General features: G+C 35.2%; 2 protein-coding genes and 1 long non-coding RNA gene across 8 annotated transcripts; 1 reads left to right on the plus strand and 2 right to left on the minus strand.

The window, feature by feature from the left end:
- LOC115982106 (uncharacterized protein At2g33490) lies at positions 1 to 7,293 on the minus strand. Of its 4 annotated transcripts, none has more exons than XM_031104624.1 (11): positions 6,974 to 7,293; positions 6,465 to 6,537; positions 5,519 to 5,596; positions 4,715 to 4,776; positions 4,559 to 4,627; positions 3,547 to 3,575; positions 3,201 to 3,408; positions 2,820 to 3,110; positions 2,304 to 2,348; positions 888 to 1,900; positions 1 to 285 (listed from the first exon to the last, which is right to left on the minus strand). In XM_031104624.1, exons 1-10 carry the CDS (start codon positions 7,082 to 7,084, stop codon positions 938 to 940), a joined length of 1,929 nt encoding a protein of 642 aa, XP_030960484.1. In that variant the 5' UTR covers positions 7,085 to 7,293; the 3' UTR covers positions 1 to 285; positions 888 to 937. The 4 variants fall into 4 exon arrangements, with proteins under 4 accessions (XP_030960484.1, XP_030960482.1, XP_030960481.1 ...); XM_031104622.1 differs by having other exon boundaries at positions 1 to 312; XM_031104621.1 differs by having other exon boundaries at positions 1 to 291; positions 6,974 to 7,292.
- Positions 7,294 to 12,879: 5,586 nt separating this feature from the next.
- On the plus strand, positions 12,880 to 14,415 carry LOC115982904. 2 transcript variants are annotated; one of them, XR_004089776.1, is made up of 3 exons: positions 12,880 to 13,596; positions 13,885 to 14,099; positions 14,301 to 14,415. It is a non-coding gene; the product is annotated as an uncharacterized LOC115982904 (long non-coding RNA). The 2 variants fall into 2 exon arrangements; XR_004089777.1 differs by having other exon boundaries at positions 12,880 to 13,189.
- Positions 14,416 to 15,969: 1,554 nt separating this feature from the next.
- Positions 15,970 to 25,234, minus strand: LOC115982109 (pyruvate dehydrogenase E1 component subunit beta-1, mitochondrial). Of its 2 annotated transcripts, none has more exons than XM_031104627.1 (16): positions 25,127 to 25,234; positions 24,875 to 24,945; positions 24,676 to 24,729; positions 23,976 to 24,056; positions 23,861 to 23,887; positions 23,683 to 23,745; positions 23,459 to 23,545; positions 22,695 to 22,820; positions 22,381 to 22,514; positions 22,224 to 22,296; positions 22,044 to 22,109; positions 21,382 to 21,420; positions 21,178 to 21,302; positions 20,978 to 21,092; positions 16,488 to 16,593; positions 15,970 to 16,336 (listed from the first exon to the last, which is right to left on the minus strand). In XM_031104627.1, exons 2-15 carry the CDS (start codon positions 24,923 to 24,925, stop codon positions 16,525 to 16,527), a joined length of 1,110 nt encoding a protein of 369 aa, XP_030960487.1. In that variant the 5' UTR covers positions 24,926 to 24,945; positions 25,127 to 25,234; the 3' UTR covers positions 15,970 to 16,336; positions 16,488 to 16,524. The 2 variants fall into 2 exon arrangements, with proteins under 2 accessions (XP_030960487.1, XP_030960486.1); XM_031104626.1 differs by having other exon boundaries at positions 25,062 to 25,225.
- Between the last annotated feature and the right edge of the window lie 287 nt (positions 25,235 to 25,521).

Consider the following 25,521-nt stretch of genomic DNA (forward strand, 5'->3'; position numbering starts at 1 on the left):
TAAAGAAAGAAAAGAAAAGAGCAATTGGCAATTAATTGCGTGGAAGATACAAAATTTCTCAAATGATGAAAAATATTAGCATTTATTAAACTAATCTACCCCGAGTGCCCGCCCATCAAACGAATTAATTGGTGACTATAACATATGATAAAAAAGAAACAAAAATTATAGATAAAGGACATATTTACATATCTGCAGCTGTACGATATGGTGAAACAATTTGCTCCCAGGACTTTGGGTTGCCAAATCAAAAACAAAAAATCACCGAAGATGATTAGAATCAACCTGCACCTGCATCCAAATTTATCAACACTAAGAAAAAGAAGAATAGGTGTTACACCCATAGCAGGTGGAAAGAGTACTAGACACCCAATAAATTTTCAACACTTACAAACACATATCTTTAGCTGACTAAAGTTCTGAGTATTTGTAATTAAAATAGGTTCAGAACGGGAGACAAAACAGGCAGCTTGTAGACATACATAGGCCGATACAAAGCTTGCTTAATAAAATATCCAAGTCATTAAAGCATGTGTCTCAACATGAAGTTGAAGATGGTTTAAGTGAGAAAACAAGTAGGACTTATGTACTAGAAATGAGTTACTTGAGTTAGTTGTCGATATAAATAGAAGGAACTTAGCTCATTGTATTTTTTAAAGATAAAATTACGTCACAGCCAAAAGAAAGCCATGTTATACAGTGTTCTGATCATCTCATCAAATGCTTACATGGATGTACCTATCAACTACTGTGTCATCAGTTTGTTCTTATGTGTCCCTAGGTGCACTCACGCACACACACACACACATTCATAACTCATAAGTAATATTTAAGCACAATATTACTTAAAAGAATAAGTAAAATAAAGGAACAGGTTTCTAAATTACCTCTAATTTGAACAGCCCGAGTGACAGTCTCAAAACCAAGTTGATGATGGCTAGTTGCTAGAAAGGGTTATTGGTGTCAAAGGGGGTGAAGTAATGACTTCAGTCATCTCTGAGCTGTGAGGAGTTTCCAGGGGCTTGGACGCATTTGAATTCATCGCCTCAGGACTACTTGAGGGAATGGAGAAACTACGTGCTACAGTTTGAGGAGGTGTTGGAAGCGGAGATGCCGCATTTAATACAACTGATTTATTTGTAGTAGAAAGCACTTGATCCCTTGACCCCAAGGGGGCTGAATGTCCAGTAAAATCCTTAGGTCTTGAAGACTTGGGGGTTGAACTTGCAGGGGGCCTTGGAAGTTCATGAAGCTCACTTATTTTAGGTGAGGACAAAAAAGTAGGAGAAGTACTAGGAGAAGCTCTTGGTGAAGTTGATGGAGGTTGAGACATTGGATTTTGCAGAAGAGGTCCAGAATACAAATGGCGACGATCTGCTGAGACAGGCTTTGTAGGCCATGGCTTACTTGTCAATGGACCAGAAAAGGCATATCTTTTGAGTTTTTTTGGTTCGGCAGCAGCACGCGTGTCATGCCATGAAAATAAAAGCCCATCAGCCAAAGGAGGGGGTAACCGAGCAGATGCAGAATTGTTGTTGCTCTCTTTGAGTACAGACTGAGCATTTCTGACAGTGGGTCCAGAAACTTTCTCATGTACTATAATTTTTTCCAACTTATTTGGTTCCAGTGGGGAGGAATGCCACAACTGCTGAGTACGCTCTGTAACAGTAGTCTGTGTTTTGTGAAGCACTGGATTACCTGATCCTGTAGAAACTGAACTCCTTGTATCAACTGGAGTGGGTAGTACGTATGTGTGCAACTTACGTGTTGATGATGGCTGCATCTGTCTTGCCTTTTCAGTAGAATCAAATTTATACTCGGCAAAAAGTGGGGCTGATTGGCTGCTGGGCCTACTACCTCTATAGGAAAAAGAATTCCTACGGAACCTACCCATATTTTCCTGCAAATATGAAAGGAAGCATATGCCTCATAAGTAACCAAATGTTGTTTTCTGAATCTCAAAGATCAAATATTTAAGAAGGTAAAGTAAATGTAATAAATGTCCAGGTCCTGGAGTTGCTTCATGGGACAGACTGCATTATATATGCATGTTTTTCTTAACCAATCCAATCCACTGAAAACTGATTTAGGAAAACAATTTTCAAATCCTCATCCATAAGTTTGACTAGATATGTTATCTGACTATACACATGCATATACAACAGTTACTTTTGTCATCAGATCAAGCATATACAGATTGTTAGCAGAAAATTATATTGCAACAACATAAAAAATTCACTAAATTGCAATGTATATATTGGTAACTGTGAATGAATTAATTACTGACAGATTGGGCTCTTTACCTTCACAGCTTCCAAATTCGCAACCTGGGGAAATGTAATGTCCACCTGATCCAGCAGCATAAAACATTTTATGATTATATAAAAAGTTAATATGAGATCCAACTTTGTGGCAAAATGTAATGCTGCAGAAATTTGACAACCAAAAAATAAAAAATGGGGGCAAATAGTATGGTCACTATCTATTTTATTTTCATATTAGTGCATTGACTGGCAAAAAATGAAACAGTTAATCCTCAAATCATTGCAGAAGCTTTTCACTACGTCACAGCACAAGAGTCTAAGAATCATAAGAGAGATTAAAGCATCTATGCTATCATATGCATGGCATAGAAGCTATCATTAGTTAGTATATGCTCGTATACAAAATTATTGTATGTGTAAGTACTTATACATGCTACCATTTTTTTTTTTTTTTGTTTTGTTTTGTTTGTCCAACACTTCTAGATATATTTCAAAAGGTGAAGAGACAACTGTTTAGAATTTCTCAACCAGAAGCAGAAGGAAATAAAGAGTCACCTCCATTGGGTTTTGTGTCGTAGAAACATCGGGCTCCTGATCATCTTGTCGATAATCAAAACTCAATTCCCCATTATCACGCACATCGTTGTCGTCGTAATCCTCATCATCCTCATCGTCATCATCATCCTCATCTTCTTCTTCATCATCGTCGTTGTCATCATCCTCATCATACTCCTCCCCATCATCAAGTCCACTGAACTGGTAATCAATGTGTTGCTGTTCAGTTACCAATTTCACATGCGGTTCTACTGCCTCAAGAGACTTAACTGCCTTCTTGAAGAAGCACAACTGTTTTCAAACAAAAAAGAGAGCATTATGCAATGTGAAGAAAGACAAAGTTTTAAAGAAACAGACAGTCAGAGAAGAAAAATGGAAAACCTGAGCCGCATGGTGGCGAGCTGCCTGTGTAAGAAGACTTCGAGTCTGTCCTTGCTTTAGAGATTTCAACCGGAAAACAAGCAAGGTTGATTCTTCATCATACTCATCACGAGCCATTTGTAACTGCTGCAAAGAAAAACTCTCTCCTTTTCCACTTTTCGATCGCCCTTTCTCTCTCTGTCTTGTCATCATATAATCATATACATCTCTGTAGATCACATACCAAAATTAGAAGAAATTAATTCCCCATTTATATATGTACACACACAAACAAGTGCACACATTTATGAATGTGTGTTGGTGTATATTTATATACATAGAATTGAGAAGGTATAAAGTTTTGAACCTTTTCTCATCACATTGTCGCTTCATTTCCTGCATCAATATGAGAAGGAAAACCTCATTGACTATTATTTTAAATGGCCAATAAAAAACATTAATGCAATTGAGAAGCAACAAATACAATGTCCAAATTCAGCCCATGGAAAACTACGCATTTGGTACAGATACTCATATTCCGAAAAAGAAAGCAATCACTAGTAACAGAAATTTACAAAAAAGGAACAACACCACCAAAAAAAGAAAATTTAAATCCAATTAGTCTTAACAATGCAATATTTAGTCAATAACACTAATCTGAATTTTTATACATTTAAACAAGGCTTGAAGGACAATTTGCAAAGTAAGCCTTTTCAATATCAGAAGCATCTGAATTCTTTCAAGGGTTCAATGGCTCATCAAAATCTTTTGTATGTCTCTCCAAGAAAAGGTCCATTGGTTGGTAGCATACTTTGGAATGGATAAGCACCAGCATTACATAGCATTTTTTTCTTTTTCTTTTTTTAAATTAGAATTACAAAGCATTGATCAGGTCCTATCCCCTTTATAATAACATGAAGCTCTATTGTAGCACAAGGTCCCCTAAATGGTGCATTTCAAATGACAGTTGATCCTTTTTTTTATCAGCTGGTTAAGCTGCCATACATTTATGCTACCTCTAATTAATTCCTGGCTTTACTGTTTACACATTGAGATTAAAAGACCAATGACGCCTGCCCCACCTAGGTTGGACTAGCCATTGTGTTCCCTCAAGCTCAAGTATGGTTCCCTCTTTTATTTTCTCATGTTAAAGGAGAGGTAATAGAGCCATTCATTGAGTTGCCACTTCCTTCATAAGAAGGAAGCTTCAGGTTCTGTCTCCTTCCCTCATTGGTTCTCTCTACAATCCTCTAGTCAATCTTCCAAGTTTCAGTATCTAGGATACAAAACAGCCAGATAATGCAGAAATTATGCATATCACAAGAACAAATATAAACTTGTCATAAGCTGATTAGATTAAAGAACCCATATGAACAAACCTCAACCGTTCGAAGTTCATTAAGAAGAGACTCTGATGGGATTGTGACTGTCTGGAATACATGAGAGCGCTGTAATATGCAAAGCAATAACTCATTACCATGGAAAAATCAAAGAGAGATTTCTTCAATATTTTACAGATAAGAATAAGGACTCACATAGCTATCAACAAGTTTCTGCAATTCAAACTGTATTTTTCCTAGCATTAGCAGAACTCTGCCTGCAAAAGAATAAAAACAACTAAAGATTATTTCTCCACTGATTGGGATGAAACAACTACAATGTAATGGTCTGCTTTTCTCTGAAACAAATTTAAAAAAATTTAGTTCAAGTAATATCTATGATCAGAATCAATAATCATCTTGTGTGTGAATTACCATGGGATATGCGGAAAAACAAAAATTAAAGCAGTATGAATTCCTATAGAACTACACAAAACCAAGTTTACTTTCTGAGTGTGATAACCACATAAAACTGCAAGTCAACCTCGTTGAAGTCATAATGTAAAATAGCAACCCAACTAGGAGTCTGTATGGCTCTGCATTAAGCAGGATCCTTAAGAGCTTCATATACTGTTCATGCTTTATAAACCCAGCACTTTAAAGCACTGTTCACCGTAATTTGCCAAACGCTCTAAATGCTAAAGATATTTCAAGTTAAAACTCTACATTGCAAAAGCTCTGCCACTAAATCTTTACAATTAGAGCTCTACTTCCTACAACAATGCCAAACAGGTACTAGGAGAATTATATTCTAAAGAAATCAACGAAATTAGTTGAGACATAAGCTAGTGTTTCTAAACTTCAATATTAGTTTTGAACAAATTTTAGACCAAAACAAAATCCAAAGGCAACATTAAAATCTTGCCTACATGGTGGTGTGGGCCTGGGGTATGTCTTATTTTCAAATCTTGCCTACGAAAGAAAAAATAAATTAGTTAATAATGTTTTCCCTTGACTTACCACTCTCTTCATCATCATTATTCAATGCAGTTTTCTCAAGAAGACAAGCACCCAATTCCCGCAACGACTCTGAGAATTCTGAAAAATAAATGGGATTACATAAGTATACTACTTGAAAACAAGACATCACACACTAATTCAAATTTTAGTATGAGAAAATTCACATTTCATCGTGCTAAAGCTCAAATTCAAAACTTAAAATACTGTGGAATCATGGAATCAAACCATTCCCATCATCATTTTACAAACACAATTAACATAAAAACTGTCATACCCAGTGCACAAACCACTTTTTATGAGGTCTGGGAGAGATGATTGGTAAATAGCCTTACCCCCAAATTTTTTTTGGAGAGGCTGACTCCCAAAACTCGCCACATATGCTAGTTCATAATACTAACAGCCTCCAAGGAAGAAAATAAATAAAATAAATTTGGCGTTTCTAGACATAAATTATAGAAAATTCAAGCCATTTTTATACAACATCCCATGATACCCATCTTCAAGCTCTGTTACGAGACCAAATCTCCAAAACTGATGTAGCTTTGCTCTAAGTCATGTATTAATACTAAATCTTAGGTCTTAAGGAAAACTTAAACTCTAGTGAATGTCATCCTAGCAACACACTACAATGTACTGCAACATCTACCGAAACTAAGAGGGCGAAAAGACAACGTAAGGCAACTATATTATCAAATTCATTAGTAGCAACCAACAAGACCACCACCCAGCCTTGTAAATGCATTTTACAACTAAACTAAAATCGGAGCAAAATCCATGTTAAATCAAAACCCAATTGCCAATTCATATCATCGTGCTAATAGATAATGTGCATCCGTAAAGACAAGCATACAGTGATCATTCCCTTCTCTACTGCATTTCTTTAATGATACACACAAAAAGCATATCCGACGCTCAAATAAAAAACCAAATGAAGTCATGGAAGTACCATAAGCACTGTTTGCAGTTGCCGCAGCCGCAGAAAGTAAGCTGTCATAGCAATCTCTCATATCCTGCATATCCTGCAACCAAAAAAAAAAAAACACTATAAAAGAGCATCTATATTTCTATATGTCATAAAAACTTGGTTCTGTGAAAACAAACAAAGTTCCAATCTCAACCAAATCAAAAATTGAATTCGTTACAGCAATTCATAAAGCCCTAGAATTTGGGGTCAAACGCTGAATTTAGAAAAAAGTAACCAGTCAAACTGAACGGCGTACAAAGAGAACAGAAACCAAAAGAAACCCTAGCAATACGTTTGGCTGCTGAGAAACCATAGGAAAATGAGAACAAACCTAAGGAATTCACAACAGACATAGTCGGAAATACGAAACGATTGTTCCGATATTCATACTTCCATTTTTTTTTCTTTTCTTTTTTGTTAGTTTCTCAGCAACCAAACAAAACACAAACAAAGAAAGAAAAAAGAAGAAGAAGAAGAAGAAGATAGCGGACCTGAGAAGCCTGAGCGAGCTCGTCCAATTTTGGCAAAGGCCGAATATCTCTTCGCTCCTTGGAATCGTTTTTGTGCAGACCGAAACCTCGCAACTTTTTCAGCGAATTCATCGCTTTCGTATCGAGCTCTGCCAATTCAAAACTCAAAGCCTTTCTCTCTCTCTATCTCTCTCTGTGTCTCTGTGTGTGTGTTTTTTGAGCTCTGCCAATTCAGTAATTGAAAAAGCGTATTTTATGAAAAACAAAAAAACGAAGAAAGATTCTCAAAAATGGAATAAAAAACCAAATAATATTTTCTTCTTCTTCTGCTTCAGCTCTTCCATTCTATTCTTTCTATATTATGGTTACGTTAGGAACAGAGCGATGACCATCAGACTATGATAGTTTAATCAAACAAGTTTTTTTTTTTTTTTTTTAAATAAAGTATTTTATTATTTTTCAATTCCTTTTTCTTTTTCTCATAGATAGACTGGTAAAAATACTAAAATTGAAACACTTTTTGTTTTTACTTTTCGATTTGTGTATATATATAAAATCGAATGCAGCGAAAATTTAGTAGAGTTTTACCGGTGTCACGCATTATTGTTGAGTAATCAATGTAATTTGGCCACGATCTCAACCTTTTTTTATATATAATTAAAAAAATAGGGTCTTCGGGGTTGACTAATCGATCTCACGCCACGTAACAGTAAGGATAATATCACGTGTTTTTGTTTAAGAAAAATGTTACGTTCACAACATTTTCACAACAAACCTTAAATGACAGATTGGCAAGAAAGTAATTTTAATGGTAAATTTAAATTAAAAATCGTAACAATCTATGACTTAAAATTTGTAATGAAAATATTATAAACGTGTAAAATAATTTCTCTTTGTTCAAAAATCATCATTAGAGTTCAGTATATTTTTATGGTGTTTAATTCATCTACTTTCTCCAACCACTTAAATTGCCCCATAGAGCACTTGCCATTCTAGTCCAGCTCACTTTTAAATTTCATGTACTAGACATCATGTTTCTTGTATTTTAATTTCTTGCCTCGTAAAAAAAAAAAATTCCCATTTGAAAATGTTATGGTGGTAGGATTTTTTTTTTTTTTTTTATGTGAGGAAAAAAATTGAATCATTGAACTCAAAAATTGGTAAAATTAGATTAGGGTGGGGAGAGAGTGACCTTTGTTTTTTGTTTTGAATGAGTAATCCAATAAATTTCACACAAAAAAATATATATCTAAATAACAAAATTAATTTAATAAATTTTGGTAAATATCTTTCTATTCTTTTTTTGGGCCTTTTTAATTTAAAGGAGTAAGGTACAATTTATTTGTTAGTATAAAACCGTGCCACCGATTTGCTGAAAAATAAATCTTATATTTGAAACAGAAAAGTTTGCATCAAAGGTACATGAACCATTGGTTAAGATGAATTTCCTGGCATTTGCATGAACACGCTTCTTAACCCGTCCCTTAAGAACTGCTTTACCTTTACACATAATAAATTTGGTTGGCCTTCAAAACAACTAGTGAGCAGGCACTTTCGATTTTTGATACCCTAAAATACAACCCAATTGAGATGTCGACTTGTGGTAATAAGACAAGTTTGATAAATCTTCTCTTTAAGTTAATGCTAAACTTTGTCACGCGCTTTTTATTACACACACCTTATGAAATTGTGTTTTTAATTTCTATTAAAATTGTGAAATGAAAAAAACACGATTTCACAATTTTTAACTAAAATGCATATGTATATTCACAATAATTACCCGTGTGTGATAATCATTACCCGTGTAGTAAAATATAAAAAGATATTGTTTATCATTCAAGGACCACAATGTTGACCAATGACCGCTAATTAAAAGCCCAAAGGCTTTTTCCCATCTATAAAATTATTTTTGTTTTACTACCTTTCTCATTCAAGATGGCAAAGTAAAGTACGCAGTAGTGCTGCGGAGATGGTGGTAGTTTTGCTTTTTTTTTTTTTTTGTGTGTGTGAATGGTTTTTTTTCTCAATTAACGGTGTCCAAATTCAAAAGTTTCTGTATGGTGATGGTCCCATAGACTATTACAATGGAAGAAGACGAAATTCCACTTGTAAGAACAAAGTGGGAAGGCACAGACAGACTTTGTCTGGTCAAGTCAACAAAGCGTGTTCCGTGAGGCCTAAGTTTCTCTCCCTCAGTCTCCGAGTATTTACTTCTACACTTCCTTCATCGCCCTATGGCGGCCATCTAGAGGTTCCAATCAGTTTGTTGAGGGTGTTTAATTAATTATTTGGGATGTGGACCATCCTAATTCCTAGTATAGATTTTCACTACCATGCCTATAAAGTATAGATATGATATGATATGCCATCTAATTTTTGGCACGGTGGAATGTATAATATCTAGTTAGGTACTTACGACTTTAACCTTAGTAAGTTGGGTTTCAATCTATGCAAGCAAAAGCCCAATTTTTTTTTACCGTGGTCTGTGGGTTTCAGGTTGGAAGTAGGAGAGCCTTGACAAACTGTACACTTTGGCATTATCAAGAACTTCAAAATCTTATTTCATATAGTTTGCAATCGGCTCCAATATCATTTGTAGGAACAACATGCTTATTTGCAATTTCAAATGTAAGATATTAATGGCTTATATAATTCAACCTGCATATTGGATTGAATTATACTTACAAGAAAAGTAAAACTTTTGTGTTGGATGCACTTCCACACACAAAGGTTTAAGAATAACCTTTTATAAAACCTTTCATTTTTAATCAAATAAATAAGAGATTAAATTCTATAAGGATGGGAAATTTTACACCCCTAATCCCAACATGCCACATCATCTTATCATATATTTAAGAATAAGCACAATTACACTCAATTAATTCTAATACATATATATAAATCCAACCAAATTAAGAGTTTATTGAGATATTATTAAGTGTGATAGATGTATTAAATTTTATGTAAAAATTTAATGTGACAATCTCTTATTGAATTGTGTAAAACATGGGTTTTACACCTCATCCTTACTAAATTTGGACTGAATCAAAAAAATCTCAAAACAAGCGAAATATGTGTTTTGATAGTGTGTTAAATAAGTCATTAGCTTGATCAGATAATAATAAAATAATAGATTAGCTAACAAAAGAAGCTAAGTACAACTCAGCCAAAACCAACCGTCACAAACTACTACAAAAGCCCAAGAACAAAAACTATTGAAAAGAGAGAAAAATAAATGGGCCAAGGCAAAATTTATCCAGATTCACATACATGAGATAAGACAAGGCGGAGTGAGGCGATCATGTGTGATAAAGATAATACTCATGTCCACTCTAGACCTCATATCTTAAGCTATCAAAGGAAGTTCACAGTAGTTTATAAACACAAATATGAGTACTTCCTATCCAATGTGGAACTCACAGCAAAGACCAAGTGTTTGAAACATACTCACACCAACAATCCTTCACATGTTACAAACAAGAAACTCAAGAAAACATGCATCACTAATGGTACTAAGGTTTTAACATACCTAGGATAGATAAGTATGAACTAGATTAGTCATGGTGAATTAGATAGACCCTTTTAATCAAGTCATTAGGTATCTTAACTTATCATCCACATAACTTTCTTTACTAAGGTTAATCTTTAAGTAGGTTGGCACCTTATACAAGCCATGCGCCCTTGGGTTTCATAAGATTTCTAGAGACCTACCTAATTGTCTCACTAAAAGCAACACCACTTACACTCTTACATAGGTAGCATTCATCAGGAGTGCATGTAGTTAACACCCCATCCCAACAGGTAGGATTATGGATCCATTAAGAGCTTAAAACTCATCCTCAATCACTTTGCAACTTAGAATTGTCTAACTTTATTGGGATGGACTCATCATTAATCTCCTTAAAGAAAGGGCAAAACACATAATAAAATAACAATGATTTCACAAGGATCACTAATGACTTATACCCATTTAGCTTTCTTCATGATATCACTAATCACATAGGTTGGGCACCAGCCACAATGTCATAGTTTGGGTATCAATCATATCTCCCTCAATATTTCACTCACTAGTGGCTTAGCCTTTTTAATAGTGGTTTGGTCTAAGGATTGGCCAAATTTCTTTTTAACCTCACAAAGTCCAAGACATAATGTCATTATCAATAAATTGCTTCACAATAATTTGCATATCTATTTAAAATAAACAAACAAATGATATAAATAAATAAATAAATAAAACAACAACAAAAACAACACCAATTTGCTAGATCAAAAGTGATTATCTATTGTATTAACTAAGAACTCTCATAATGGTTAGTGATGTAAAGAAACTTCATTGGCAATCTTGAAATTTTTTCCAGGATTTTTCACTTGAAAAAATTAATTGTTGTATGATAAGAAATTGGAGCATCTATTTTTAATTTTGTTTGTGTTTTCATAGATTTGGTTAAATAGTGTTTGTAATAATCAGCATGCTTGTTTATATGTTGCAGCCAGGATATGTTCAGCTATTGAAAGAAAAAACAAAAGAACAAGAGCAATGTTGTGAGGTAGTGTATGAGAGAAAAATTGCTAAATAGAGAAGCAAAGATGACCACCGCTATGCAGACAAGGACAAATTTATGACAAGTGCTTACAAAAAGAAACTTGAAGAGCAGAGAAAATGGATGTAGGAAGAGGGTTTGCGTGAACGCAAGAGGCAAAGGAAGATGTACGTCTAACTTTTGCCTAATCATGTTTTGATCTTACTCAACTGGTGATTAACTTATCATGGTTCTTGCTTTATGTTACTTTACATGTGTTCTATGGTTCAACTTGAAGATTGCCAGTTTAGAACTTTAGATTATGCATTATTTCTTGCATGCTATACTAATTCTTTTTTATCCTGTTTACTGCACATTGGCATTTTCTTTAGGTATTTCTTAACTTTGAATCCTTATTAATCATTTATATTTGTGTTGTTGTTTAAAGGTTACAAAGAAGAGTGACTTGAGTGATTTTTTTACTTCAAAATTGGAAAAAATGTTGCTTTCGGTGCAAAAGATGTTGAGGTGAAGAAACCAGAGACGCAGGTTAAGTCAAAGAAGCCACCGAAACAGGCCGAGTCAAGGGAGCTAGAGAAGCTTAAATTAAAAGGCTCTGATGATACATCAGATAAAGGTCATTCACCAGATGCACTATATTCACCTTCGGAGGTTTCAGGCATGGAAGACAAATATCCTCAGATGCAAAGCCAGTTATAAACAGTTCACAATCAGCAGAACAGCCAAAGCATGACCATCTTAAGAAGTGCCCTGGCTGCAGCTAGAGAACGCTTTTTGGTACAGAAGTGCCCTGGCGGCTCCAGGATTATTTGTTAAGGGGTCAATAAGAAACATAAATTATATAAAATTTAAAAATAAAAGAGAATTTGAATATATCGACATTACAAAAAACAAAACCCAAAAAAAAAAAAAAAACAAAACAAAATACATAAAGTTTTACAATTGTTTTCTATGATGTTTCATATATTGAAATTGTAAAATGATTTCTTTATTATTATTCCTACGAGCTACATCTTTTTCAATGTACACAACCAAGCAATCATTCATCCATTGATCTTCCATTGATCCATTGGACTCATTAATTTTTTTCCCAGATTTTAAATCAAACTTTTTTTTTTGAATAAACAGTAATACTTATTAGAACACATACGAAAATAATAATAGTGTTTTAAACCAAACTTGGTTTGTTATTGAGTTTTTTTTTTTTTTTTTGTTTAAAAATGCTAAGATATTGTTAAAAAGATCATATATAAACTTATTTTAGCTAGGCTGAAAAAAAAATCCATGATCAAGGTGTTCAAAATTTTATTTTAGAGAGGTCAAAATATATATATATATATATATATATTTTTTTTTTTTTTGGTGGCCAACAGGGGGTTCATTTGAACCCCCTGGGCTCCAAGTAGAGCCGCCCATGAAAAAGAACAGTAAAAGCTCTATCTTGGAGCATTTAAATACAAATTTTAAGAACTAAAAGTTTTTTTTTTCCTTATTGTGATCTGGAATACCTGTTAAACGTTCTATCAGGAGACAGGAGCAGATTGTGGTTGCCATGTTTGTTGTGTGCACAACCTTTTTGTTGTCTTTGCATCTTGGCCTCCCCATCAAGGAGTCTGTAAGTTTTACGAGTGATTTTATGTCTAGTATCAGGCTTAGCAATCAAGAAGTTGAAGAAAGAAAAGCATGAAAAATCAAGGTCTTGGTCTCTGTTGTTTTATTCCAGAACTGATTTTATCAAACTTGTCTAGGAAGCACCTTGTAGGCCTGTAGCCAATGACCTTTGATGCATCTCCAATATTAAAAAAATTATTCGGAAATACTGAGTATTTTTTGTTTTCTGTTTTTTTTTTTTTGGCTAAACTTTGTGAATTCCAAGAGGCAGAACTGAGGTATATGAAACTTCATATTGGGATAGAATATATGAGTTCATTTTTGTCTTCTCTCCTTACCCTTCTCCTTCTTCTTGTCTATTCTATTTTACCTATTTTTTTCAACCATGTGAATGGTTCGAGTCATGTTTTTCTTTTGTCAAGTACTGCTTGGAAGGTAACCTCACAGGAAATAAATTTCGCATGAGTGGATGAGACTTGCAACTATGTTAAGGTTGGATATGTTTTATCTAATGAAGATGCATTTTTACTTTTGCTTTCCTTCTTGTGCCGGGGCTGGATCAATTTTTACTTTTCACCAGAATGATACTTTTTTTAAGTGCTTTCTACTATGATTTCATTGATTTGGTTTGCTCAAAATAACTGCTACTTCTAATATGACACTAATAATAGCTGCTGACTGGAGATGGACTGCCTTTTCTGGTCTGCTCATCAAGTTGTTCATCTTTTTCATCTTCTTTTTTAACATTTAACTTTGTTCTCTGTTTTGTGAATGGAGCAGGTTGATTGTTACAAAGGGATATACAAGTGTTAAAGTCTGGCCAATGTTTTGAGGCTTATGAGTGGTGCTTGACTATTCTTTTGATCCCTTGAACCAAGACCACGATGGGACAAAAGCCTTGGAACTTGCGGGCTTTGATTTCTTGGGCCTTGCTCCTGAGGGCGGCCGAAGAGTTCAGTCTTTCTTAGTGCAAGCAGCAGAAGCTCTTGTTGAAGGTGAGATTCTTTGCATTCATGTCCCATTTTTACTTCAGCCTATTCACACACAATATAAGAATATAAACCTTAAGATGTAGTGTTCTAGAATCCCTTCTAATGTGCATGAATATATGTCTACATTTTATCACCTACAGCATGTCATGGATTCGAGTATGGTATGAAATTATGAATCACTTATGTTTATTCATTCATCCCTAGGAAAGGGATCTTCACACAAATGTACTTCTTGGTGCGATAGCAACTATCTTCCATCCAAAACAGCATGTCATGGATTCAAGCATGTAAATTCGCCTCAAAAAAAAAAAAAAAAAAAGGTTGGTGGGGTGAGGCTACCTACCAATGACCTCTTTCAAACTTTGCAAAAGTGAGAGTTTTGTACACTTAAGTAGAATATTTTTATACTTTATTCTTAGAATAGAGATCTCCACATTAATGTACTTCTTGGTCCATAAACTTCAATCATAACCCAGAATTTGTCAGGTGCAATTGAAGCTTCATAAAGCTTATGATGTGTTATTCATGTTACTGCCTTGCTTGAACTCTTGTAAGAAAAGATTGACTTCAACAAATTTCAAAAAAAAAAAAATTTGTATTAGCAACAGAAAACTAATTAAGTAGGTCTGATCAAGGAAATTGTCTTGTGAATGATATAGTATTCCTGAGTAAAACCCATATATTTTCACCACCTTACCTGGAACTGGAAGGCTAAATATCTCAGCTAAAAAATAATCTCTTCGTTTTAGAATCTTATCTTCTTCTTCTTTTTTCTTGAATAATGAAAAAAATATTATTAATAAAATGGAAAAAAGGGAGAAGAAAAATAATCTCCTAAAGAAGAGAGCAAAAACAAAGCTCGGAATGGTGGGATGGGAATCCTTCCCTCCTAATTACAACCGTATGCCCACCCAACAATGAAGTGGGCAAGGGAGTCAGTAGATCTCAGAACAAGAGATGCTATCCATTACATTTAGAAGGGAAAATCCTCATCTTTCAAAACTTGGACCACAATGATTGCAATTTAGCTCCAGCCCACATCTTCTTAGTCGAAACTCGAAACCAACACCACCTCCACATTATGATCTCTACACACCATAGCCAGTCACATTGAGTAATTTTCTCACAGCCACATCAAAATTAACCTTTACTATTCACGGCCACAACGAAGTCCAAAAATCCAAAGAAATATTTATGTCTAATTGTTTCCCAGGCCGATTTATGGGATAAGTATACTTGTAGGATGTCTTGAGCAAGGGAGGTCAGATCAATCGCTTAAAAACTTTTAATGGCCATCCCGACAAAGATAAAACTTTTGAGGGCTATTCCGACAAAGACTGCGCAGAAATATAGCTTGGTCTTTGTTGGTGGTTCTATTGCTCGTACCATAATCTTTTCCTTTAGGTATGGGTTCTTTTGTTCTACTTACCGTACATCAGTTAATCTTATTTTGCGCTTGAAATATAGCATATACAGATTTTAAGCATATTTCATTCTTACTTGTTAGAAATTTAGACCTCCTAAACCATCGGTATTAAAAAGATCACATCTCTACGAAATGAATCACAAGCAATACGCCGCGCTCGACAATCTTTAAGACCAGAAGATCGTTATAGATTACAAAAACATAAATCCCGTACCATCCAATTATTGCAATTGCACATAGAAAACGTTTTTTTTTTTTTTTTTGGGGGGGGGGGGGGGGAGTGGGTGTGTTAAAGACAAAATGTTAACCTTGGCATTTCATGACATTTGATTCTTTGCCTAACAAAGAAAGGTTCATTAGGCTCTGAGACGTAGTTAAGTGTGTTGCCTACCACAATATGCTCATAGAAATGGTAACCTTGAACTTAACATGACTGACTAATTAACATCATCAAAGGATAAAGATTGCAAAAACTCCAAACTTTATTGTTTTTTTCTTTAACACCCCACTTTATCATCCATGCATCTAACATCCCTAAGGCTAAGGGGCGTATGCAACATATATATGACCATTCCAGCCAGAGAGTTACCAAATTAAACAAACAATGATCAGAAGACAAACGCTTAAACAGTACAAGAGGCGTTGCAAGAAAGCAATGTATTGGATGGAAATCGAATTTGTTCCAAGTCCACTGCCAAATAAAAATGACAAGTCACAAAATTTCCCGCCTTTGTGTCAATGTTCTCCAAGTTATTTCAGCGAGGTAGCTTCTTCCCATGTGATGAGAAATGAAAAAATGTACACTCTATATCTCCTGAAAAATTCAGCAAGTATTCATGCTAATCAGAAGCTTTCTAAACTAAACACCAAGTCATTCAATGAACTATGAAACTCATCCTTGATGAGAGAACTTCTAAACCTAAAAGCTGTTATTATACACAAGCAGCAACCAATAGAACTATCACCTGGATTCGGAAAAGTTTCTGGATGGGATTGGCTGAATTAAGCAGCCGCAGCCATTGGTACAGATCTGTAGCATGCTCTCTTTGCTGCACGAACAATGTCTTCAACCTGCAAAACCCATAAACCAAGAAAAAAAAATTAGTGCACAATCATAGTTAGTATTTATCCCCATAGTTGTCAAAACATGAATTATATCGTAAATCGATTTTTTATTTTTCTATATCACGTATCGTATTGTGTATCGTAAGATATATAAATACCTTCAAAAAATTATAGATATACATATATAAAAGTTGTATTTATTATAAATTCAAAATATATTCAACCAATTTAGTCACTACTTATGTAATAATATTTGTCGGACCGTGAGCTGTGCTATTCCACCTCAAAACCAATTGGTGATGAGGAAGCCACTCAAATCTTTTATGGCATTCAACATCACGCCACGCGCGCCTGTTTTTAGAGTGGTTGTAGGGAGTCAAATTGTGGTCCTCCCAACAATCCCTCCCTCACAATGACACTCCCGTGACTTGAACTCATAACCTTAGATTTGATACCATTTGTCGGACTATGAGCTATGCCATTCCACCTCAAAACCAATTGGTGACGAGGAAGACACACTCAAATTTTTTGTCATTCGACATCACGCCACGCGGGCCTGTCTTTAGAGTGGTTGTAGGGAGTCAAATTGTGGTCCCCCAACAATATTTAACAAAGTTAACTAAATAAATCAAATTAATATATGTTTATAACATACTAAATCAAATAGATTAAACTAATAAGTGGGATTACATGATAATTTCTTTTCAACATATTGCCTAATCAACTTCATCTAAGTCTATGTTATCATCATGTTCATCATCTAGCAAAATTATTTCCTCATTGACATTTTCTTCATCATCATCAACATTTACTATCTCTTTTCTTATTCTTTTATACTAATAATTTTTTCTTTATATTTCTTCTTGGCATTCTAGCTTCTTAGACTTATATCAATAATAACAAAATAAAAATAATTATATTTTCATTAATAAATTTCATGGCATATGATGCAGGAAACCAAGATTTTATGTTTTAATTTGCAATTAATATTGTTTTTGAATTTGGTTATTAATGTTGAGGGCTTTTAGGGATTTAAATTAGATGTTTTCCATATTGGTGTAATCTCCTAAACCCTATTTAACTAGTACTCCTATAATGGTGAAAGACAGATGAATTTGAATAAGATTAATTAATGAGTTGAGAAATGTGTCCTCTCCTCCCTTGTTTTCTCTGTTTGGTGGTGATGCCAAACGCCCATAGGTGATGATGCCTAAGGTTTGCAGGTAGATTCTAGGTGGTGAAGCCTAGGGTTTGTTCTTATGTTACTTTTGTTACTCTTTTATCTCCTATTTCCTATTTGTGCTGCATCAACTTGGTATCAGAGCATAAACTCGATCCAATTTCTACACAACCAAGAGAACCTTGTCTCGCCAGCACCCATCAAAAAAACCACCAGAAAATTTCATACCACAAACCATCAATCAAAGCCAAAACTTCCGACACCCCTAATCACCAGATCCACCACAACTGACCCAAAAGAAACCACCTTTCAGAACCAAGCCCAACCCACATACTCTGACCACCGCCAAAACTGACCACCATCGAAATACCCATCAAGTCAGTGGCCGAGATGTACTACAGCCCGACATTACTCCCCAGCTGCGCCTCCGAGGACGATTCAAACCCAGCACGGCCTTGCACCACCGCTAGCCATCGTACCTCCTGCATCGATTAAAGACCTTCCCCACAGTGACCCACAGTCCGATGAGCTCTGTTTCTCATCGTGCGAATGTTTTGATCCCCTTTTGTGTTGGTTTTAGATTTTGAGTTTCAGTTATGTACTTCTGCTATTTGTATTTTCACTTCATTTAAAAAAAGAAAAAAAAAAAAAAAAATCATGAGCAGTGTTGTGCCAGCCCATCCAAGTACTTAGGCTCTTATGTTATTTGCCCCACAGCCCACAGATGTGAAACTCCTGTTTTCACTTAGCAGCCCATGCACCAGCAGCAAGGCTGGCAGCCTACTTGTGCGCTTCAGCCAGCTTGCAGCCCAGGTCAGCAAATCCAAGTTTTCTTACAATTTTGGTTGAATATTATACTAGAGCACAATGGTGATTTTAGAGGCACCTAGTTTTGATAGTCGACAAGACCCATGGTTCTTCACTGAGTGGTTATATGAGATAGATGAGTTTTTTGAACAAATAGGTTTGTCATATGTGAGAAGGGCTAGGTTTGCCAAAATGAAATTGATAAGTAGAGCTAGGGACCATTGGCAAGATGTTGAAGACCTTCGCATTAGAAAGGGTAAGCCTCCCATAGCTGATTGGGAAGAAATGAAGGAAAACTCATTGAGAGATATATTCCCCCATCGGGCCATCCTATAAGCCAAGGAGAGAGAGATATGTTTCCCCATCCTATGAGCAAAGGATAGAGAAATACGTTCCTCCATCCTATGAGAAAAAGAGAGAAATATGTACCCCCACCTTATCAAAAAAAGAGAAATACAGGATAACCATGTATCACAATTTGAAGATGAGATGAATGTTCAATCTCAATCAATGGGATAGACCTGCACCTGGCCATGTATCTCAATTTGAAGATGAGATGAATGTTCAAACAATTTCTAGTCCTAAGCCTAATGTGACTTTTTGTTCAAAATCCGGTCCTAAGCCCAAGGTGAATTTTGTTCAAAATCCAGTCCTAAGCCCAAGGTGAACTTTGGTTCAAATTCTAGTCCTAAGTTCACTCCAATGCTATCTTCCATTGAAGTAGAACACAAATTCATAGAAGTATAACACAAATATACTGTAGTAGAACACAAACTTGAGAATCTCATGAAACTAGTTCAAGATTACTTTGCAATGCTCAAGAAACCTGAAGTTGGGTTTGATAATTTACATGCTCACCACAAGCCCTTAGTGTCAACGGAGGTTGCCTCACCTATACAACAAGAAGAACCTACTAAGGAAGGAGCCTAAACAACAAGGTGAAATATCTGAACCATGTGTAGCAGATTGAATTCAACCTATTGAAGTGTCAGATACATTGCCCATTGTTGAAAAGGATGATTCCATTATCCTTAATGAAGAGAAGGTTCCACAAGGAAATGTAACATTAGAGGGTGCACATGATGTGGAAGTTGATGAATTTTCTTTTGATCAACCTTTCATGGTGCATGACGACAAACAGTTTGCTAAAGTAGAAAAAGCGGATACCTTGGTGCTTCCTATGGTTCAAGATAATATTTTGATTCCACACATTGATTCTGTCATCCCAGGAAAGTTTACTGATGTGATGGAATGCAAAGCTTCGTTATTCTTGTGCTTCCAAAAGTGATTATTGTACAGAGGCAAGTACTACATACTGGAGTTCTAATCCTACTTCACTTTACAACTCGAGGTCGAGTTTTCTCCAACCAGAGGAGTATGTTGCAGGAAACCAAGATTTTATGTTTTAATTTGCAATTAATATTGTTTTTGAATTTGAATTTTGAATTTGGTTATTAATGTTAAGGGTTTTTATGGATTTAAATTAGACGTTTTCCATATTGGTGTAATCTCCTAAACCCTATTTAACTAGTACTCTTGTAGTGGTGAAAGACAGATGAATTTGAATAAGGTTAATTATTATGAGTTGAGAAATGTCTCCTCTCCTCCCTTGTTTTCTTTATCTGGCGGTGATGCCAAACACCCTTAGGTGGTGATGCCTAAGGTTCGCAGGCAGATTCTAGGTGGTGAACCCTAGGGTTTGTTCTGTTGTCACTTTTGTTCCTCTTTTATCTCCTATTTCCTATTTGTGCTGTATCAACATAGAAAATAAATTTGCATATATGAAAGTGAAGTTTCAAGTATATAGTACAAATTTTGTAGGAGAAATAGAAGGGAAAAAAAACTCATGGACATGTTATTTTATTGGACTCAATAAGTATCCCAATAATTTTGTATTGAAAAAAAGTATAACAAGTTGTTTAAATCAAATAAAAAAACAAATTATAAATTATAAAAAAATAAAAAAAATAATAAAATAATAATAATAATAATAATAAAAAACTCATTTTAAACCCACATGTATTACATATGATTCAATGATACGATACGATCCATACGATACGCACCTATGTATCAGATAATTCATAAGCACTTACAATACGCCCTGACGATACAAAACTTTTTGTACACAATATGATACATATCGTGTATTGTACAATACTGACAACTATGCTTATGCCCACAAACCAATAAAACTGTGAACATTTAAACTTAAAACACTATCAAAATTCAAAGGCATAAAATCTCATATCTCACAAATCCAGCATCCTCAGCTATTGCATCTATCAGTCTTACTAAAAATTGTGTTATTAGTAGTATGGACCTTAAGCCCATAACCACCCATCGTATTGCACTAATGACTCATAATAGATATCAAGCTTAAAGAATCAGAATATAACTGACCTGTGGGACAGCCAATCTCTCAAGATTAGCTGCATAAGGCATAGGAACATCAGCCCCACTAATTCTCTCAACTGGAGCATCAAGATAACCGAAGCTTTCCTCAACTACAGATGTGCTGTTTAAAGGAAGAAGCACAATGTAAGATTGATGGTTTCCAGAAAAACCACCCAGAGTAGATATATCAGTGGAAAGAGATAAACCAGATTTCAGCTCCAACACCATGCTGGGGAAAACCTTCTTCGACTGTAATGAGTCTGTTGGTTTTCCTGACAGAAGCATTGATTGTGGATCTATCTAATGGCCGGATTGTGCGCAAGTTTATAACCTAAAGTGATAGGAATAGTTATAAATATGTCCATAACTAAAATAGAACTAGTTGTAAGAATATTGTGGTCATTCTTTACCTCAGCACTGATTCCTTCCTTTGCAAGAATTTCAGCTGCCTGAACATAAATCAATACAATTATTTGCAGTTGGAGGCACAAATCACAGAGTGAGAGAGAGATGAAATCTAACTACAGCCTCTAGATTATTTTGATACAACTTAGAGGTAATTATAAGAAAAATTACATCCCCTACGTATAGTGCACAAGTCGAACAAAAGAAAGTTCCCACACACAGTTGAGTACTTGCAAATTTGAACAGTTGAGAAAGTTCCCGCAAAATCAACAATTCAGGGAGAGCAGTCCTCAAAAGAGAAGTGGGACATCATAGTACAAAAACTAACACCTTGCAACCAGAATCAACTCCAACTGATCAAGGGATATGCAGAACAATTGCATATCTTGGACAGGAATAGGGACTCTTGACAAAGCAATGATCAATCCAAAGGATGCTAGAACCCAGAACACCCAAGAATTGTTTCTACTATGCATTTGCAACAGTAGAAACCATTACACCAAATGCAAAATTTCACAACTAACTTCACTTCTTTGGGTGTACATTACACATTTCTCTCTCATTTTCTCATCTTACTACTCATTGTACAACTTCCAGGTCAATTTATTTCTCGCAATAGAAAAAATTACATTAAATAATATCAGCTGGGTTGGTATAGCAGACAAACCTTGAGAGCATAGCCCACCATTTTTGAAAAAGCTGTAATAGTCACATCCTTTCCTTCTCTCTCAATCTGAGGACAACAGAAAATTACAAGGTGAACAACAATTATAGTATCAAGGGAACATAGAAGAATAATAGGGGAAAAAAAAGAACAATATTCTTGTAGGTAATGTTTGAAAGTCACCTTAGCTTTCCCTATTGGTAAGCAAAAACTGGAATCAAGAACTTCAGCTGAAACAGGGAATGACTCACCATATCTGAAGCACAAAGTTCCCATCAATATGAACAATGTTTAACAGGACATGGGCAATCCAAATAAATCATAATCACAATCTACTTACAACAACTCATTTTCAAGAAAAACAACAGGATCAGGATCTCTTATGGCAGCTTTTAGCAGGCCACGAGCATCTTCAGATGAGTATGGGGTTAACACTTTCAACCCAGGGCAGGAGGCATACCACGATGCATAACACTGCATATAAAAATACATAGAGCATTGCCAAATGATTGTTTTTCTAATACCGTGAAATGAAAACTGAACATGCTGTGACAGATGGGACAGAACCAGGACCAAATTGGAAGGGCATCACACAGAAGAAGAGCAGGTAACAAAAAAGAATTAGGTACAAAAAGAAAGCCCGAGGAACCATACGTGAGAGTGCTGGGCACCAACACCAGCAGCAGCACCATTAGGCCCTCTGAAAACTATAGGAACAGATATCTGGCCAGAAGACATATAGTTTGATTTTGCAGCAGAATTAATGATGTGATCAATTGCCTGCCAACCAAAGCAAGAACTGATACTCAGTAAAGGGAAAAAAGAAAAAGAAAAAGAATTATAATATTTAGAAGAGACAAACAGGCACAACACTGTAGAAATAATACAAGAAAATCAAAGAATGAACTCTTCAAGTTACCTATAAACTAGAGAATGCACCATAAATAAATGAACCAAAAATTGTGTATAAAGTTATCAGCAATTTTGAATTACCACAGGAAGCAATCCACAATATCCTTCAATTCAACTAACAAATGACTTCTGTGTGTGTGTGTGTGTGTGTGTGTGTGTGTGTGTGTGTGTGAGAGAGAGAGAGAAACAGAGAGCTCAGAAACTACAATATCCTGATATTTTCTTTGGAACAAAAAAGGTCTAAGTGGCTTAAATACGTTGAACTCTACTAGATACTTGAATAGATTAAGATACTATTATAAGGTTTTGGAGGGTAGTTGAAGGATTAAATCAATTGAAACAGCACCATACAACACAAAATCCATATTTAAAACAAACACCTAATAAGCATTCATATCCCATCCAAACTAGACCATTCAGATCAAGATATCAACTATAATTCTGACATCAGAATATCTCTTAGCATAAGGTTTCAGAAAAATGTATACAAATAGGAAACCTCTAACCTGCATAGAAAAGTTAAATGTCATGAACTCAATAACAGGCCGCAGACCATGGTAAGCAGCACCAACTCCAATCCCAGTAAACCCAGCCTGCAAAACGTTTAACACAAAAAATGCAATGAGCCAACTGTTTCCAAAGAATATAAACAAGAATTCTAATCTACTTGACCGACCACAGAAGAAACTAAAGAATCAAAGAATGGTATGAGCAGCTCAATAGATATAACCTCAGTGATTGGTGTATCAAGAACCCTATCAGGACCATACTTGTCCAAAAGCCCTTTGGATATCTACACAAAACAAAGATTAAGACCCAATTTATAGACACGTGTATAAAATCAAATTCTGGCCTTGAAAGGTAATAGAAATCTGCGAAATTCATCTCTTCGATTGATAAAGTCTAACCTTGTATGCACCTTGATATTCACCAACCTGCACTCCCAAAAAATAAGAGGAACATAAGTACAGAAAGAATATCAAGTTTAGGAAGTACTAGTAATTTCTTTCCATTTATCCTCACCTCTTCACCCATCAAAAACACTTTCGGATCAGCAGACATTTCCTCATCAAGCGCAGAATTTAGAGCATCTCTCACCGTCATCTGTACACAATTATCATTTCAAAAGTAAAATTCAGTAAGTTTGTAAAGACTAATCCTTTATCCAAGCAAAAGAGACAGCTTTTCAAATTAGTATGACAACAATCAAGCCTCAGTCCCAGAATTTTGGAAGCTACTCATATTACTACAGCACCAAAAATGAAAGGTTTTCAGGTTCCTAAAGGTCGGGTCTTGGTGCGATGCCAATTTCCTTCCATCCAAAGCAGCATGTCACGAATTCAAGTCCGAGAATCAGCTTCTCCAAAAAATAAAAAATAAAAATGGGTGTAAGACTTCCTATCAATCAACTATCCCAATCCCCGCAAAAATGGGAGCTTTATGTTCTGGCTACAACCCTTTTTTTTTTCTTACAAATTCTTACCTTTTTTTTTTTTACGAGGTCCCCCCATCAAAGAATTTCAATCATATCCCAGCCTCCCAGGAAAATAATTGAGACATACTTAAACATCATACATATATATAATATAAATATAAGCTCAGCACTGGTATAAATAAACAAAAAAACCAAAACACAAACACAAACAAACAAGGAGTACTAAAAGTAGTCTAATAAAGCCAACTGAAAAGCATAGAATTGATACCAAAAAAAATCCACCATTACCTCTTTTCCTGCTGATGAGTAGCTTCTCAATGCCGAAACGGCAGAACGTGTCCTCTGTACAAACCAGCATTACAAGTAAGCAAATCCAAGCTAATTACAAACAAATCAACTATATATATAAACAAAAAAGATTTCATTTTCATTTTTTTTATTTTCACAACAAAAACAAATAAACAGCTAATGATTCGAGAAGTTGTACCAGAAGAGAAGCGCCTCCGGCACCTACTTTTTGCCTTATAATCCCCAACATCTTTGTCTCTAAATATTGCTCTAAAATCAACCAAATCGAAAATCACAAATCAGATCCTAGCAAATCACAGTGCTAGTAGACATTTAACAAAAATAATAATAAAAAAATGAATGAATGAAGGAAAGAAATGAAAAACCTTAAAACTTCAGAAGAAATTTATGGAGAGAGAGATTTTTGGGTTTGAGGAAAAAAAACAAGGACCTTGGAATAAGAATGGTGTGGGATCCGATCTTATTAAGACGTTCGATGTAGAAAAAGAAAATGAAGGCAGCCAGCCAGCCAAACAGGGCTTTTTGTGGGAATTTTTTTTTTTTTTTTTTTTTTAGACCATGTATTTTTTATTTTGATTTTTCTGTTGATCTTTTTGTGGGAAAAAATATATTATATATTATAATAATATAAATAATATATTTTTTGTTTTTGTTTTTGTTGTGAACAGCGATAGGCTTGGTAGGATGTGGTTAGGTTTTGTTGTATTATGATGTGCCGAACAAGTGGCCGGGTGAGGTTTGATTGCAAAAGTGAAACCAAGGGTTCGGATCATTTGGTGTGGGTTGCAGGAGGGTCCTCACCGCTTTGCATGAGAGTGTGAGAGA

Source organism: Quercus lobata, chromosome 3, assembly GCF_001633185.2.
Source record: "Quercus lobata isolate SW786 chromosome 3, ValleyOak3.0 Primary Assembly, whole genome shotgun sequence".
Classification (NCBI taxonomy): Eukaryota; Viridiplantae; Streptophyta; class Magnoliopsida; order Fagales; family Fagaceae; genus Quercus; species Quercus lobata.